The sequence below is a fragment of the Callithrix jacchus genome, chromosome 4 (assembly GCF_049354715.1).
Source record: "Callithrix jacchus isolate 240 chromosome 4, calJac240_pri, whole genome shotgun sequence".
Lineage (NCBI taxonomy): Eukaryota > Metazoa > Chordata > Mammalia > Primates > Cebidae > Callithrix > Callithrix jacchus.
The window spans coordinates 129020797-129039171 of record NC_133505.1 but is presented as its reverse complement, the minus strand read 5'-3'; the positions used below and the strand labels follow the sequence as shown (position 1 = coordinate 129039171).

Genomic DNA, 18375 nt, shown 5'->3' with positions numbered 1-18375 from the left:
AATCTCTGCCTCCTGGGTTCAAGCAGTTCCCCAGCCTCAGCCTCCAGAGTAGCTGGGACTACAGGCACACACCACCACACCCGGCTAATTTTTTGTATTTTAGCAGAGATGGGGTTTCACTGTGTTGGCCAGGATGATCTTGATCTCCTGACTTTGTGATCCACCCACCTCAGCTTCCCAATGTGCTGGGATTGCAGGCATGAGCCACCGCACCTGGCCAAAAGATCCCATTTCTTTCCAGCAGAGTCACAGTAGATAAATGACTGTAATAACTGGATTAGTGGGAACAATGTGCTACCTGGCTGTGGACCCAAAAGGAGAATTCAATATAATCAGAGTGAAGGTACAGAGAGGAAGACCAAGGTTAAGTCGGCAAAGACTGGACTAGTTAGACCACCCCTCATGCAAAGATAATTAAAGAATATTCAGGCCTAGGAAAAGAAACTGAAGGACAAGGAAAAGAAAACATAAACCTGAAGACTCAGAAAAAGGAAAAACCTATAAAAATTTTGCATAGTAACAAAGCAGAAAATATTTCAGAAACTCCTTGGAGTTTACAGTCTCATGGAAGAAGTAAAAATAGACTCTCAGACAAAAGGTACTACTTATGAGGCACTACCTGTATCAAAGTTATAGGACAATAAACATTTATATGCTGAAAAGCACAGCTTCAAATATGCATAATAAAATCTGGTAGAAACACGAAGAAACTGAGGAAAATCACACAATTTTTCATAGAAGATTTCAATACATCATACAAGTTTGGGCTGTTATAACAAAATATCATAAACTATGTAGCTTATAAACAACAGAAATTTAAAGCTCACATTTCTAGGGGCTGAGAAGTCTAGGATCAAGTTGCAGCATATTTGATGTCTGAGAAGGACTCACTTTCTGGTTCACAGATGGTGCCTTCTAGCTGTGTCTTCGCATGGTGGAAGGGACAAAGGAGCTCTCTGAAGCCAATTTATAAGAGCACTGATCTCATTCACCTCCCAGAGGTCCTAACTCCTAATACGATAATACTGGTGATTGAGTTTCAACATATAGATTTGCAGGGGGGACACAAATATTCAAACCATAGCATCATGCTTTGACAATTCAAAGGGATTTCTCTTTAAAACTCAGAAAATATTGGAAAGTCTAAAATTAACCCAACTAACAAAGTTTAGTTTAGACAGCCAATAGATAACTTGTAATAGAAAAATATTCTTTTCAATAATTCATGAAACAGAAATTAATTATCTACTGGGACACAAAACTTTATGCCAGAGTAGAAGTGTTAGAAGTCATATCTTCTGACTTAAATGTAATAAAACTGTAATTTAATGATAATGCTTAAACAAAAAGGCTTCCCTTTGTGAAAAATGGAAAACAGGTCTTAAATAATTATTTGGTTAAAAGAAAAACTTTTTCTCTTAAAATATACATAAGATGTGACAAAGCTATACTGGGGCAAACTTATAACCTCTTATGCTTAAATTACTTTACAGATAAATATAAAAAGAACAAGTGCTTCAGCAAAATAAAACATAAAATGTTAGAGTTACAAAAATACTAAGTCAAACTAGAAACTGAGAGGAAAATGTAGTTTGATCACTAAAAGCAGAAACTTGTTCTTTGGGGAAAATTTTTTTGAAAGAATACCTCTTAAGCCCTTGCTCTGGTCTAAGAATTAGTGGAAAGGAAATATAAATATATTTCTGGAAATGTTACTGATGCTATCATTGGTTCCATATTGTTCCCTGAGTACTCATTGCTATCACTGATTTAGAGCCTGAAGTAACCATAGGCCATAGATCCAAAAGGCACCCACTTCCTGACAAGCTCATGACTTCCTTATAACCTGAATTCTACTTGCTTTTCCTCTGCTCAGTTTTTGTCCCATGAACACTATCCATGAACAACCAGAGATTCTCTCAATATGCTTACAATCAATTTTTCTTAAGCCATCACTACTACTTCTGTGTTTAACATGAATAGATAAATCTGTTTCTCTATCTGGATCTCTGAGTCCAAGCTAAAATCAGTATCCTTCTGACATGTTCTCATACCTCTCCCTCACTGTTCTGGTGGCCCTCTGCTGCCCCCTCTTGGGTCTAGGCTACTTTTTCAAGCTCTGAGATGTGTGACTTAAGCCTCTGAATAAAACCTTTCAAGTGTTTTTGAAATACCTATGTAACCAATGCAGAGTTGGTGAGTCTTAGCTTTTAGTAATATAATAAAATTAAAAAGGTTTTCAATACTTATAATTCTAATATATAAATAAAGAAAATTTGCCGATTGTAAAAACAGCATACTTATTTTTACCAAGTAGCTTCAGAAACTCAGTGCAAATTTTTCCAGATTAACCTTAGTTTTCTACATAAAAATAAGGTACAGAAATAATGAATGTTCCCAATAATTCAGTGATTCTTGATATTTTGAGTCATAAATGGCTACAAAATCAGATGAAAACCATAACTCAGAAGAGTGTGCATTCAAAGGCCATGCACCAGGACACTGAAATGTGTTTCCACAATCTATTTTCAAGGAAGGACTTGTTGCACCAGTAGTGAGGGGTGCTATCTGCAGACATCTTTCAGCTGTCCACATCTTTGGAAAGACTTGGTTCTCCTAAGGTCACATGTCCCTTTTAAAGGCCTACATTAATGAATAATTGTTATAGTAGGTAGATAGCCAGGCATGAGCTGGGCAGGAGAGGGATCCCCCAACTCCAACAGAAATGTCAGGTTACCATCAGGTGATATTCAGGCAATTGTTACACTGCCTCTGTAAAATAATAATAGGTGCTTCCCAATAAGCATAGGAATTTGGTGAGTGACCTCAAGCATAAACAATAAGAGGCAAAATGATAGAGTTTAACTGGCATATGACCTTCCAGGAGCATTCCACTGGTAAAGAGAAGAATGCCTCAAGTGAGAATGCATACAACTCCAGTAACACTCTGTGCAGGACAGGCAGCCCCAAGGGAAGAATAAAATGAAAAAGGACGCAAGTTGTGGAAGTATGTCAAGATATAAAACCCCAAGTCAAAAGGTCAAACCCCACACTTGTCCTTCAAGTTGCCTGCTTGGGACTCTTCCAAGTGTACTTTTCTTCCTGATTTAGTTTTTAAATAAACTTTCACTCCTGCTCTAAAACTTGTCTCAGTCTCTTCTTCTGCCTTATGCCCCTCAAATTTTTTCTTCTGAGGAGGCAAGAATCAAAGTTGCTGCAGACCAGTATAGATTCACTGCCACTAACATAATCACTGCTGGGTGATCTTAGCCCCATTCAGACAACTATAAAGGGTCATTCTAGTTCTAAAGCTTCTCCATGGAGTCAGCTGGGGCTATAGCTGGGTCTGTATCACACCACAACCTCTTCCTCTGCCTACTTGTATTAGGCCATTTTTGCTAGCTATAAAGAAATAGCTGAGTTTGAGGAATTTATAAAGAAAATAGGTTAAATTAGGTTATGGTTCTTCAGGCTGTACATGAAGCATAGTGCTGGCATCTTCTGGTGAGGGCCTCGGGAAGCTTACAATTGTGGTGGAAAACAAAGGGGACCCAATAAGTCTGTCACATGATGAGAATGGGAGCAAGAAAGAGAGAAGGGAGAGGTCCCAGATTCAAAACAACCAGATCTCTGTGTGAACTGAGAGGAAACTCACTCATCACCAAGAGGATGGTACTGAACATTCATGAGGGATTTTTCTCCATGGTGGAATCACCCCACCAGTCCCCACCCCCAACACTGGCAATCATATTTCAATATAAGATTTGGAAGAGATAAACATCCAAACCATACTACTACTCCTGTTTTCTTTCCCTTCCTGCTACTTGTATTGCTATCTTTTGTAAGGGCACACCTTAATAAACATCTCTTGCTAAACTTCATCTCAGAGTCTCCTTCCTGAAGACCCCAACATGTGACAACTACAAACATAACTATATAAAGCAGTACTTTTCCTTTTTCCTGGAAATTATTCAAAAGCTACAAGAAGAAGCTTTTATAAGTTTGTAAACCTTTTTGGGAGGACTTAGACACAATTGAATGACTCTATAAATCAGCATTTTCCCTTTTTCTTGGAAATTATTCAAAAGCTACAAGAAGAACCTTTCATAAGTTTGCAAACTATTTTTGAAGAATTTGGATGCATATTTAACTTCCATACTCCATTTTATATCAAACACTATCAAAAGCAAATTACTATTTTTAGATACACAAAAAAGCAGTGAAAACACAAATAACTATTTTTAGATACACAAAAAAGGCAGTGAAAACAAGAATCCCTGGTGATAAATCTCAAGAGCAGAGACCCAATGAAAAATAGATCTCAAAAAACACCAGCAAAATATACTTTCTGAAAGTGTGAGTACACTGTGAAGTGAAAAAGTAATATTCTTTTTTTGTGACCATTAGTACAAAGACTGGATAGATTGAATTGACATGTCTTTCTTCTTAAAAAGGCCTGGGGCTATAAAAAAGTTATACAGAAAAATCATATTTACAGGAAGTAACATGATTCTGTAACAGAAAAGGAGAAAGCTTTTGCTCTATAAAAATTAGCCAGAAACTGTATCTTTGCTTCCTATCCCCAAAGAATCCTCTTACAAATGGCCAGTGCAGAAAAGCCTAACTAATTCAATGATGAGTAATATTTTAAAAGGAGAGAGTCCATTTTTAAATTACTATTTTGGCCAGGCTCATCCCTGTAATCACAGCACTTTGGAAGGCCGAGGCAGGTGAATCACTTGAGGTCAGGAGTTCAAGACCAGCCTGGCCAGCATGGCAAAACTTCATTTCTACTAAAAATACAAAAATTAGCCAGACGTGGCAGTGGGTACCTGTAATCCCAGCTACTAAGGAGGCTGAGGAGAGAGAATCAATTGAACCTGGGAGGTGGAGGTTGAAGTTAGCCAAGACTGCACTACTGCACTCCAGCCTGTGCAACAGAGTGAGACTCATCTCAATAATAATAATAATAATAAATAAATAAAACACTATTTTTAAAAGTCTTTTTTTTCTGCTTTCCACTTCCTTTCTTAAAAAAAAAATCTATTAATTCCTTTTACTTCCTATCCTTTGAGGCAGTTAACACAAGTGGAAACTGAAGGGCCAAGGAAACTCTTGGTGCTGTCAAGGTGGGTAGGGCCTAGAAGGCAACTTACTGGGTCAGGAGTTGGATTACATACTGGAGGAAAAAGCAAATAAGTGAATAAATTGAGAATAATGAGAAGCAAGTTCCTCATTATTGGATAAAGGAGTTACAAATTGCCGGAATCATCCCTGTGGTATTAAGTTTCAATTGGAGTTATCACTGGGAACACACAATATCTTAAATAGACAGATAGATAGATAGATATAGAAGTAAACACAAATGTTCATGGATGTGAGTGACAGACATTTTCTACTTCTGCCTAGTGGGAAAGCCTAGAAGCAATTGATCTCAGGAGCAGTGAGTAGACGCAGTGCTCAGATATTGGTTTCTAAGTATCATTCTTCTCTAATGTAGAACAAGACCTCCTTAAAGAAAGGAAAGAATAATATGAACTGGTTTGAGAACAGCCTAAGCAACATGGCAAAACCCTATTTCTACAAAAGAAAAAAAAAACCAGAAAAATTAGTTGGTCATGGTGGCATGCCTGTAGTCCCAGCTACTTGGGAGGCTAAGGAAAAAGGATCACCTGAGCCCAGGGAGGTAGAGGCTTCAGTAAACCATGATGGCGCCACTGTACTCCAGCCTGGGAAACACAGTGAGACCATGGAAGATCTTGTGTCAGAAAAAAGGAAAGAGATCAAACAAAGGAATATGATGGGAAAAAGTAAGATAGGATCCAGCTTCTGGGTGCGGGGTTTCCTCATTTGCCAAATATGTAGCAAATTGAGCAACCAGATAAATAATTATAACAATGGATTATAAACCCATTAAATAGAAATCTGTAAGTAGATGTTTGTGTTTGTGTGTGTATATGTGTGTGTGTGTGTGAGAGAGAGAGAGAGAGAGAGAAGAAAAAGAAGAAGCAGAAGAAGAAGAAGAAGAAGAAGAAGAAGAAGAAGAAGAAACAGAAGAAGCAGAAGAAGAAGAAGCAGAAGAAGAAGAAGAAGAAGAAGAAGCAGAAGCAGAAGAAGCAGAAGCAGAAGCAGAAGCAGAAGCAGAAGAAGAAGAAGAAGAAGAAGAAGAAGAAGCAGAAGCAGAAGAAGCAGAAGCAGAAGAAGCAGAAGAAGAAGAAGCAGAAGCAGAAGAAGAAGAAGCAGAAGCAGAAGAAGCAGAAGAAGAAGAAGCAGAAGCAGAAGAAGAAGAAGCAGAAGCAGAAGAAGCAGAAGAAGAAGAAGCAGAAGCAGAAGAAGAAGAAGAAGAAGAAGAAGAAGAAGAAGAAGAAGAAGAAGAAGAAGAAGAAGCAGAAGCAGAAGAAGCAGAAGAAGCAGAAGAAGAAGAAGCAGAAGCAGAAGAAGAAGAAGCAGAAGCAGAAGCAGCAGCAGAAGAAGCAGAAGCAGAAGAAGCAGAAGAAGAAGAAGAAGAAGCAGAAGCAGAAGAAGAAGAAGAAGAAGATGCAGAAGAAGAAGAAGCAGAAGCAGAAGAAGAAGAAGCAGAAGCAGAAGCAGCTATTAACTTCTAGCCAAACGCAAATTAAATGTAGAAAAAATGACGAAATGAGAAAATTACAATTTGGTAACCATGAAAATAAGAACTTATTGAGGTAAGAACCTTGAATGGATGCTGAAATGAATGGGTAAATAATTATTGAAGAACAGGATATTTATAATCTGAAAAAATCTCTCTCCAAAATGCTTATTAAAAAGAGAAATGGAAACCTGGAGGATATCACTTTAAACAAGTGATAACTGTGTTATCATCAGTAATGAGACAAATCAGCACCATATGTTTACTTATATAGTTTTAATACAATGAGAACACGGAACACAGCATCGCTTCTCCATTTTCCTGTCCCGAATGCCTAAGTTGTGACTTAGTTCATTCAGGCTGTTATAACTAAAAACCTTAAACTGGGTAGTGTATAAACAGCAGAAATTTATTTCTCACATTTCTGAAGTATAGGAAGTCTATGATTAAGGTGTTAATAGATTTGGTGTCTGGTGCCGCTCTGCTTCCAGTGAACTCTAAAGGGTCATCCTGGTGCCAGAGCTTCCTCATGGAGTCAGCTGATGCTACAGTTGGGCCTGTCTCAAAACACAACAAAACAGCACCCTCTTGTTATGTCTTCATATGGCAGAAGACTAGTTAGCTCTCTGGAGTCTCTTTTATAAGAGCACAGATCCCAATTGTGAGGGCTCTGCCAAAACAAACTAATCACCTGCCAAAAGGCCCCACCTTCTAATATCATCACACTGGTGATTAGGTTTCAATGTATGAATTTTGGGGGCGGGGGTGAACATAATCATGAATATTCAGAACAAGCTGAATCTAATCACAAGGAAACATCAAACAAATTAAACATAAGAGGTATGACACAATTTCACTAACTTTCATTCTTCAAAAAGTAAGTCATGAAATAAAAGGCTGACTATGGGTTCTAGATTGCTGGATAATCAAGGGACACAACAACTAAGTGCAGCATGTAATCCTCCATTGGACTCTGAACCAGATAAACTATTTATTTATTTGTTTGTTATAAAAATACCACTGGGACAATTGGAAAAATGTGAATATGCTCAATGTATAGATATTAGCATTTTACCTATTAATTTTCTGATTTTGGTACCTTGTGGTTATTCAGTAAAACGTTTTTACACTTGAAGAAATACGTATTTATGTAGTTACCTGACATATGGCATCATGTCTACAACTAACTTTTAATTGATTCAGAAAAATAGTTGTTACATAGATAGATATATAGATAGACAGACAACAAAAGTGGCAAAAAGATAACATTTGGGGGATTGGGATTAAGGGTAGATGGAATTCTTCATACTATTATAACTTTTCTGCAAACCTAGAATTATTTCAACTAAGAAATTTTTAAAACACAGTACTTTTAAAAAGCAAAAATAAAATTACATGAAAAATGTCACAGTGAAAATTAAAGCTGTGATCAAATATTCTGCTGTAAAATAAAAAACTTACTGGACCAGGCACAGTGTCTCATGCCTGTAATCCCAGCACTTTGAGAGGCTGAGGTAGGTGGATCATTGAGGTCAGGTGTTGACACGGTGAAAGCCCATCTCTACTAAAAATACAAAAATTAGCTGGGCATGGTGGTGCGTACCTGTAATCCTAGCTACTTAGGAGGCTGAGGTCTGAGAACTGCTTGAACCCAGGAGACAGAGGTTGCAGTGAGCCGAGTGAGCCAAAATTGCACCACTGCACTCTAGTCTGGGTGACAGAATGAGACTCCATTTCAATAACTAAAAAATAAAAAAAACAGAAACTTATTAATACAAGTCTCTCCAACTAGATAGAATACCATAAAGCAGAAATGCCAGAGCTTTGAAATGGGAAGAAATGGTAAGACAATGAAAGGTGATACATTAGTAGAAAAACTAAAAAGAAACAAGAAATAGAATAAAAAATCATACACACAAAAAACTAATATGAGAATTAAAATTAGAAGAAACATAATCAAAGTTAGATACTGGTGGAATATAGATAATGGAACTTGAAAATGAACAAGTATAACAGAAATAAAATTAAAATGCATTAAACATTAAATAATAAATATAGAAGATGAGGGTGGATCAAGCAACTATGGTTGGAATCCTCCGAAAAGAAACTGAAAACAATAGAACAAATAATTGTATAATATTTTTAAATTCCATACTTATTACTCTGAAAGGAAGATAACAGTAATTGAATTGAGACTGGTTTAGGGGAATCAAATGACTAGAGGGCCCTTTTTTATCTGAAACAATCAGAAATGATGAACCCGGACTCAAGACTTTTTCAATTTCTACAGAAAGAAGCTGGCTCATAAGTTTATAGGGACAGTGATGTATTAAAAAAGTTTACCTATATTTAAGTCTGACTATTCAATTTATTAGCTATATTTTTTTATTTTTATGAGTTGGAGGGTAATGTGCAGGTTTGTTACATGGGTATATTGTATGATCGATTAGCCACATTTGTGTATGTGTCTATAAATATGTTATTTGTAGAAAGAAACAACCAATTGGCACCAGAAATTGCTCCTAGGGAAAGATGTATGTTGTAAATTTGGGACAAAAATAAATAGAAGAGAAACAATTTTTGGTGATAATTACTTCCATGCAAAAAGACAAAAGGCAAGATGTACAGCAATAATCCAAAAGATACGGTGAATCAACCATGCTACCCAAGCACAGTCATTGCTAATTCATGATAAAGAACTCAATGGATGCAATATTCAATCCTCATGCCCTCCTATTACTAATAATTTCTGCCACCATCCTTCAAGTCATTAGCCTGAACTTCATCTTCTGCTTTAACACTGACTTTGATGGCTCTGCTATTAAACTGACTATCCTTACTAGATTCTCCTCTTCTAGCTTTGAATTGGAAATGTGTTAACCACTCTCCTTTGTTACTAAATTTGATTTTTGTTTGTCATGTGTGCTTCCCTTAGATCCCGATTTCTGTATTCCAGTCACACACAACTTATTTTATTCTGAGGCCTAATTATTCCAGAAAATTTAATGTTGTTTTTACTGTGGATACATCTATCTTTTACCTAAAGAATGATGCTACTTTGATACATTAGTTTGTTCTAATATTTTAACCTGAACCTTCAAAATAAATACTTTGTAGATGACTAGCTTTTCTATTTTCAGTAAGATTCTAATTTTCCTTTGGGAATAATTTCAGTGTATAAATACTTAGGGCTCTTATTTATATCTCATGTAATAGATTAATTCAGTTTTCCATTTTGTCTTATTTTACTCTCAGTAAAAATAGAGACCACCTAGCTACTATATTCTAGGGGCGGGGGGGAGCATATTTTTGTTAAAAGAAAAACTTCAGCTGAATTACATTTAAAGGAGTTTAATGGAGCAATGCACAATTCTCAAATCGGGCAGCCCCCAGAATCATAGCAGATTCAAAGAGACTCTAGAGCAGCCACATGGTGGAAGAAGAGTTAAAGACCGAAAAAAGGGAAGTGACGTACAGAAATTGGAAGTCAGGCACTGAAACAAATAGATTGGTTACAGCTCAGCATTTGCCTTATTTGAACACAGTTTGAACACTAGGCAGTGTATGAGTGGTTGAAGTTTGGCTGCTAGGGTTGGCCAATACTCAGCTATTTCTGATGCATACTCCTAAGTTAGGTTTTCAATCTTGTCTACCTATTAAGTTAGGTTTCAGTTCACCCACAAGGACACAAATATAGAAGTATAGAGTCCTTTTCAGGTCATATTTAGTTTGCTTTAACATTTTAATAGTATTTTCCTAAATGATGATCCATGGGATGTGATATGTTGTTTTGTTTTGTTTCAGGGATTGAGATCATATAAATTTAAGAAACATTGGATTAAACAATATTAAATACTTTTATTTATGGCAGTATTTGCCAAAGTCTTTAAAAAGTAATGTGTGTTGTGAATTTCTGATAAGGAAATTAGCAAACCTACTGAAAATGATCCCTTCACTTTGGGACTGCCCCTTTTTATTTCAAGATTCTTCTTTTTATAGGAATAAGTAACTCCTCTTCCTGTAATAGTTCTTCACAGCATACATCTTCCAAAAATTAAGTCATATTTATTCCTTGCAATTGTTCCTGTTCCAAAAGTTGATGAAAATGATTCTCAATTAAGATGTAAAGTGGCCTCTGATTTCTGAGCAAAATCCCACTTTTTAAAACAGGTATATAAACAAAGCATATAAAATTATTTTATACAATTTGGCTGTTGTTCATGTAATTTTCCTCACATTAGCTTTTAGATATTTGATAAAGGCATTTTTGATCTTAGAATATTATTTAAAAGTATGTATATATATATATATATATATATATATAATTTTTTTTTTCCTTCTTCTCCTTCCTCTTCCCTCTTCCTCCTCCTCCTCCTTCACATTTTTTGTGACACAGGGTTTCCTCTATTGCCCAGGCTGGAGTGCAGTGGTGAAATCACATCTCACTGGAGCTTTGAACTCCTGGGTGTATATGAGTATATTCACTGCAAGACTATTGTGTAGGAAATATGCAAGGCACAAGAAAATGCATTAATTCATTTAATCATTGTTTACTAAGCCCTTTCTTCATGTCAAGCACTAGGCTACGTGATGGCAGTAAAATTCTACAAATTAATCTGGCCTTTGCACTCCCAGATCTTCCTGTAATTTTCTATCCTAGCTATGGTAGGGTGGCAGAATATGCCACAGCAAACTTTTCCACTTTGGTACAAGGATTACTTTGAGCTGAAGGCAACTGAGAAGAAGATACAAGAAAAGCTCTCTGTTCTCCTTCTGTCATCTAAAAGTAGGGCATAAATTTACAAAGTTGTTCCCTGTTTTCTACAAGGAAGGACAAAAGTTAATTACCAGAGATAGCTTTAGATCCTCACAGTCTGTAGACAGAATCAGAAGAATGTATACAATACACTTTGCTAACTAGCCTTTATTTACCTAGTTTCCCATGTATTTGCCTTCTCACAATTTGCCACTCCTAGAGGCTCTTGTCATTTTTCTAAAAACTAATTGTTTCTTTGCTGAAATTCTATATAAGTCCAAGTTCTAACCAAACTTTTGAGGTACTCATTTCCAGGTACTCCCATATGTTATATGCACAATGCATGTGTTAATAAGCTTTCGTTTGTTTTCCCCTTATTCTTCTGCCTTTTGTCAATTTAATTCAGAGGACTCTACCCAGAAAACCTAGGAGGGTATTAGGAAAAAAATTTTCATCTTCTATATGCACACACAAAATTTGTCTGAGGCATTATGATATGTGGCAGATAATTGTAAAAATTGTTTTTCTGTTTTCAGTAACATTCATGCTAATGTATTCAGGGGATGTTTCAACCTGTAATTAAGGATTATTACTCTCCCATAATTAAAAATTGATGTAAATTAATATATTTATAGTTGATTAAATTACTCCATCAAATGTTCTTTATGCTATATACCGAAACTTTCTGTCTCATTTAAATTTAAAAATGAGGAAGCAACACACTAAAAAGAGATAACTTACCAAACATTTAATACTTTGACAAATAATTCTTTTAAAAAGCTAATCTCCAAGTTCTGGTTTATTAAGATAATTTTAAATATATTTATATGATTGAGACAGTCAGGCTGGTTATTCCCTATTTTAAGACTGTCTAAAGGAAAAATAAAGCCCCTCACTCAAGCACTAGCTCATCTGACTCTCAGCCCATCAGTGACAAGAGACCTAAGAAACTATTAACAGCAAGCTCCTATTTCAGGAAGCTAGGGATTTCCCCGGAGCCCTGCAAGTGTAGTTGGACTTAAAATCCAACCTAAAGTGGCTGGGTGCAGTGGATCACAAGGTCAGGAGTTTGAGTACAGCCTAACCAACATGGTGAATCCTCTTCTCTGCTAAAAGTAGAAAAATCAGCTGGGCGTAGTGGCATGTGCCTGTAATCCCAGTTATTTGGGAGGCTGAGGCAGGAGAATCACTTGAACCTGGAAGGTAGAGGTTGTAGTGAGCTGAAATTGTGCCACTGCACTCCAGCCTAGGCAACAGAGCAAGACTCCATTTCAAAAGAAAAAGAAGAAATTCAACCTAATGTTACCTCTTCCTCATTTATTGCTAAAATTCACCCCCAAGGGTGGAGATTTTAAATGCTAATGTTATATGCAATGTATGAAGAAGCATGTTGAGCTACTGTGCAAGCACTAGAAAAAGCTCTCTTATAGATGCCCTAATGTAATCTGTCCCTATGAAAAGAGCCTATAAAATTAACCCACACACTACTCTCAGGGAACAGCCAGCTGTTTTTCCTTTCTCAGCACTAGCTCCCTTGTGCACAAGCTGGAATAAAATTAAATTTACCTTTGCTAATATGTCCTGTAATCTCTCTTGATTTCAATATTAGGAGATTACAAAAACCCTGGGTGTTAATAATGTAGTTACCATATTTTTGACACATTTAACAGGCAAAATAGGAAGACAAAGAAATATGTGAAAAAAGTTTTTTTTTATTTATTTATTTTGAGACGGAGTTTCGCTCTTGTTACCCAGGCTGGAGTGCAATGGCGCAATCTTGGCTCACCGCAACCTCCGCCTCCTGGGTTCAGGCAATTCTCCTGCCTCAGCCTCCTGAGTAGCTGGGATTACAGGCACCCGCCACCGTGCCCAGCGAATTTTTTTTTAGTATTTTTAGTAGAGACGGGGTTTCACCATTTTGACCACGATGGTCTCGATCTCTTGACCTCGTGATCCACCCGCCTCGGCCTCCCAAAGTGCTGGGATTACAGGCGTGAGCCACCATGCCCGGCCAAAAAAGTTTTTAAACTAATTTCAAACTTCAGAAAAGTTGCAAATGCTACAAAGATTTTCTATATCTTTCACCTCTATTCACCAAATATTAAAATTTTATCTTGTTCACACAATGTGTGTATGTATACACACACACACACACACACACACCGTTTTATAAAACATTTGAGAATACATTTCCAACATGATCCTTTTTACTCCTAGATAGTTCAATGTACATTTCCAAAAATATAATACTTTTCTATATAACCACAGTGTAACAATCAAAAACAGAAAACAAGTTTTGATGATACTGTTTTGTAATTCACAAGCCCCATTCAAATTTTGCCAATTGTCTCAATAATGTTCTTTACAGCAGTAACAGTAATTATTTATTATTATTGTTATTTCTGCTCCAGTATCTAATCCACGATTATATGTGGCATTTAGTTGTCAAGTATCTTGTTTCCTTTAATCTGGATAGTTTCTTAGTCCTTTTCTTTCATGACCTAGATTTTTTGAAGAGTACAGGCCATTTATGTTGCATAATATCCCTTAATTTGGATTTGTCTGATGTTTCTTCATTATTTATTTCGGTTTATATGTTTTTAGCAAAAATACCTCAGGAGTGATAGTGCTCACTCCTCAGTGTATTACATAAGAAGACACATGAAACCTATTTGTTCTATTACTGGTGATGTTAAAACTTTGATCTTTTGAATAAGGTATCTGTCAGGTTTTCCACTGAAAAGCTTCCTCATAAATTTTCTGTGGGCTTTCCTATGTACTTATATAATCATGGGCTTGCTTTGATGCAAGGAGCTTGACTAAGTAATGTCTTAAGATTTACTCAATTTAACTTCATTTTATGATATCTCTATATTAAGTTTTTTTAAAAAACACCAAAAGATTATTTTTATACATCTGATTCTGTGGTATGTACAATAACACTTTATAATCAACACATATGGATGTCTATGATTAGTAATGATGTGGATTTTAGTATCATTGTGAAAATGAAAGCACACCTGCTAAGATTTAGAGAGTAACCTTTAAATTTAACAGAAAAGTATTTGTGCAGTAAGAAATGGAGATTAACACCACCACCCCCTAAAAATTGTTTGAAAAAAATTCTTAGAAATGTAAGGCATAGCCATCAAACAGATGAAAGGAAAGAGAGAGAAATGGAGTAAATACCCTAAGGCATATAAATAGAACATGACATTTTTCTAGGATCACTATTACTACATTTTCAAAAAATTTATTCTTTTTGGATTAAGTAAATAACTTGAATAGAAAAAAGTACCTAAAAACATTATTGAAATAATTTGTAGTTGTTCTTTATCATTACTGATTTAAAATATTATATGTATATGCATTTATTACTCAAATATGCATAAAATCAGAATTAAAAATCAAAATAGTACATTTGTTATTGAATACACGTAGTGTAGGTTAGCATTTTTATTTAAAAATCTGGCCATGGTTGCCAGTACAAACCAAATAGAACTAACTTCACTTATTTCCACAAATACTATCTTTTCAATGTTTTCTTTAATCATTTTTTAAAATTTTTACTATTTTTACTCTATGCCTTTAAGCTCTGTTGGACCTTTTCACTGTTTATTCATGCCATGGGAAGCTCTTATAGTCAGTACTGGCACTGGCATTACAGATGGTGAAAAGCAAGAAACACTATATGGTTTTAGTAAATGTGTCAAGTCTGTATACAAAAAAACCTTAAAACTTTTGAGATTGCTAGTAGGATATTCAAGGCAATTTTGAGTGTCTCTGATGTTTGGTTTGGGGAGTGCTTGATATATAACTGCTTGCCAGAGGAAAATCGTTAAATAAAGCAGAGAGAAAAGAGAGATCACAGTCTAGTCAATGTGTCAACTTGATCTTAGCATTATATTAAAAGTTAGGAAAGAAGGCAAAACAAAAAAATAATGAGACTTGTGATGTTTAAGCATCCATGAGTAAAGGCATTGTACTCTCTGTTTTGTGACATTTATTAAAACTATAGAATTGATCTGACTAAAAAGAAAATTTGGGATTCTAATTGATAGAATTAAAACACATAGTTATAATACTACATGTTGTTTTCTAGGCTACTCAATTACAGATTAGAAACTTTTTAACCAGTTTGTTGATTCTTAGTGCCTCAAAACTCTATATAAAGTACGAAGTATCTTTCTCAGGGCAGAAAGAGAAAGGAAGGGCCTGGGTAAAAGCTAGCTTTAGTGAATAGAATTCAAGGATTAATAAACCGTACAATTAATTCATACTGGAATTTTTATAAAGTAAAAGTACATTAAGTTAAAAATCCAAATCATTCTTTAAATCAGCGGTCCCCAACCTTTTTGGCACCAGGGACCAGTTTTGTGGAAGACAATTTTTCCACTGAGGGAATGGTAGGGTTGGGGGGCGGGCATTGGTTTTGGGATGAAACTGTTCCACCTCAGATCATCAGGCATCAGATTCTCATAAGGAGTGCCCAATGTAGATTACAATAGTATTCATGCTCCTATGAGAATCTAATGCCACTGCTGATCTGACAAGAAGCCAAGCTCAGGCAGTAATGCTGGCTGGCCTGTCACTCACCTCCTGCTGTGCAACCCAGTTCTAACAGGTTACAGACCAGTACTGTCAGTGACCAGAGTTTTGGGATTCCTGCCTCAAAGAGAAAGAAATCCAAAAAAGAAAGAAGATGGTGCAAAATCAATAGGAAACGAATAAGTTGCACGACCTTTGGGTTCTTTTAGCGCCTGCTGAGACGTGTCCCTTCTTTCTCCATCCATTTCTCCACAGCTTTCCTCATTCTTTTCCTGATAACAGCATTTTTGGTCTCCTATGTGAGTCAGAGTTCTGTTTTATATAATAGAAAGCATCGTATCTATCTTAATGAAAGAGGGATTTAACAAAGAATGTCATGATTTCAAAATAACTAGGAAGGCTAGGGTTATAGATCATGAATAGATCTCAGATCACCACCCCAGAACCAGCCAACCAAGGCAGCCTTTACGTCTGGCAGGATCAGAAAGCAGGGAGGTCAGAAAGTCTTTCTCTGGCTGCCTCCAGGATCACTCTGCCCTATTCTTGATCTGGGATCACAGTGTTACTGTAGCAACTGTTAGCTTCCTGTACACAAAATATTAGGTGTGATCGGGGATCAGGAAGCTCCTGCTGGAATTAATTCCTGGAACACACAGCCTTAGTTACGATCAAAGAATAGGCAGCCACCATCAGAATTATTGATTTCAGAGTCACACTGGACTTGCCAGATTTGCATCAATAAAATAGATGCTTTCTAAACTCTACCTTTTTCCGCACTTAAATCAGTTCTGAATTCAAAGCTAAAGAAAGTGTATCAGAAAGGTAAAACCTAAATCCCCTTTAGAACAATAGCTTTACAATATTCTATAAAACATAATTTTTAGTTATGAAACTTTGCAGTATAGAAATCCACACTAAAAGGAAGTTGAAATAGATAGTGAGCTAGCCAGTAAACTATATCAACTATAGTGTACAATAACCTAAAATACTAATTTAGAGACTTGGATGATTATATATAATAATCAAAATATGCTCATCTTTCCTTTTTCTTCCATCATTTTAAAATTATATTTTATTTAATTTTGAAAAAAATTCAAATATTCAGTAATATTTTTACTGCAACCTTCAGCATCATCAGCTCTATTTAGGAAAATATAAGTGATTGGCAAAGTGATGCCATTACTGGCTAACCTAATGAGTTTCAGGCAATGGAATTTTTCAACAGTATTTCTATATCTGCAGTTACACATTAATTTATTTCAAACAGTATAGGAATCTAAGTAAGATTCAGAAATAATAATCAAAAAAGTATTATATTATTTAACCACAAACTCAAATGTCTTCAAAGATGAAAATGTATGATTTGCCTTAGGTTTAATAAAAATTAACTGTTAAAAATAAAATCAAAATATTTCTTTTTACTTATATGACACACAATACAAATGTGTGTGACAGAACAAGTTTACATTGGAAACTAAAAAGTACCAATTAAATAATGGAAATATTTTGTCAATTTCTTTCTTTTGAAATTTGTCACTCCATGATTTGGAACATTCATCTGACATTCTTTATATAAGCATGTCAATGACAGGTCTTCAATTTTTTGTTGTACAATGAAATACCCAATTCAAACATATATTCTTAATCATTAAAAGATATTTAGTTTTATGTAGTTAATAGAAGAAAGTAGAGTTCACAAACGTAAGTAATTCCATGCATGGAAGGAATGCTTACAAAGCCATTTTTATATGTAGAATGTGTTGGAGGCAAAGATACGAGGTGAATTCTGGTATTCCAATGTATTCACATTTAGTTTTTACTTCTGTATAGTACTGCAGCTCAGTAAGCTTTCATTTTAGCTTTTCTGGGTGCTATCATCATTAACTGAGAAAGACAGCCTAAACAATGCTCATTTACATTTAAAAGTTTGAAAAGTTCTTTGGAATTCACTCTTCAACTTCAAAAATTTGAAAATTTCTTCACCATAGGAAAGTAAACTATGTTATTCATTGTAAAATAAGTTTTAACAAAATAGTCACATGTAGAATTGTGACTACCTTTCCAGGGAAATACTTAAAGTGTCAGTGTGGGAAGCCAAGAATAGGGAATTTGAATGAGTAGTTTCAGGATAAAATGTGAACATCTAAATAAAGTGAAACTCTTATTTGGTACTGAACTACTAATTCAAAGATAAATATATGCAGATTCAATAACCTATTTTTAGAAAAGCTATTCTACTATTCTACTGTCAGGTATTCTACTTTCTCAGACAAAACACTGATTTGTACAAAACCTACCATGTTTGTTGGTACCATCCTAATCTTACCCTCACTACTGCTGAGGAGGATCAAAATAGAAAATGAAACTTTGTGAGCTAGAGTTAAATTTAATATTGTTTTGCATTAAAGTATTCTATTTTCCTGAAATTTGGGGGATGGAATAGGAGGTAGAAAGGAAGCCC

The 18375-nt window shown here is 35.5% G+C and overlaps 1 protein-coding gene across 11 annotated transcripts in view; it reads right to left on the bottom strand.

The window, feature by feature from the left end:
- The window catches only part of PKIB (cAMP-dependent protein kinase inhibitor beta), a 275134-nt gene that overhangs the window by 240145 nt on the left and 16614 nt on the right, over positions 1-18375 (bottom strand). The window contains exon 3 of one of the 11 annotated variants that reach the window (XM_078370019.1): positions 6812-7167. The exons of 9 other annotated variants lie outside the window; for them this stretch is intronic. In XM_078370019.1, the coding sequence (XP_078226145.1) occupies positions 7156-7167 (12 nt within the window). In that variant the 3' untranslated portion in view covers positions 6812-7155. One more of the 11 variants, XM_078370010.1, reaches the window with a different exon arrangement.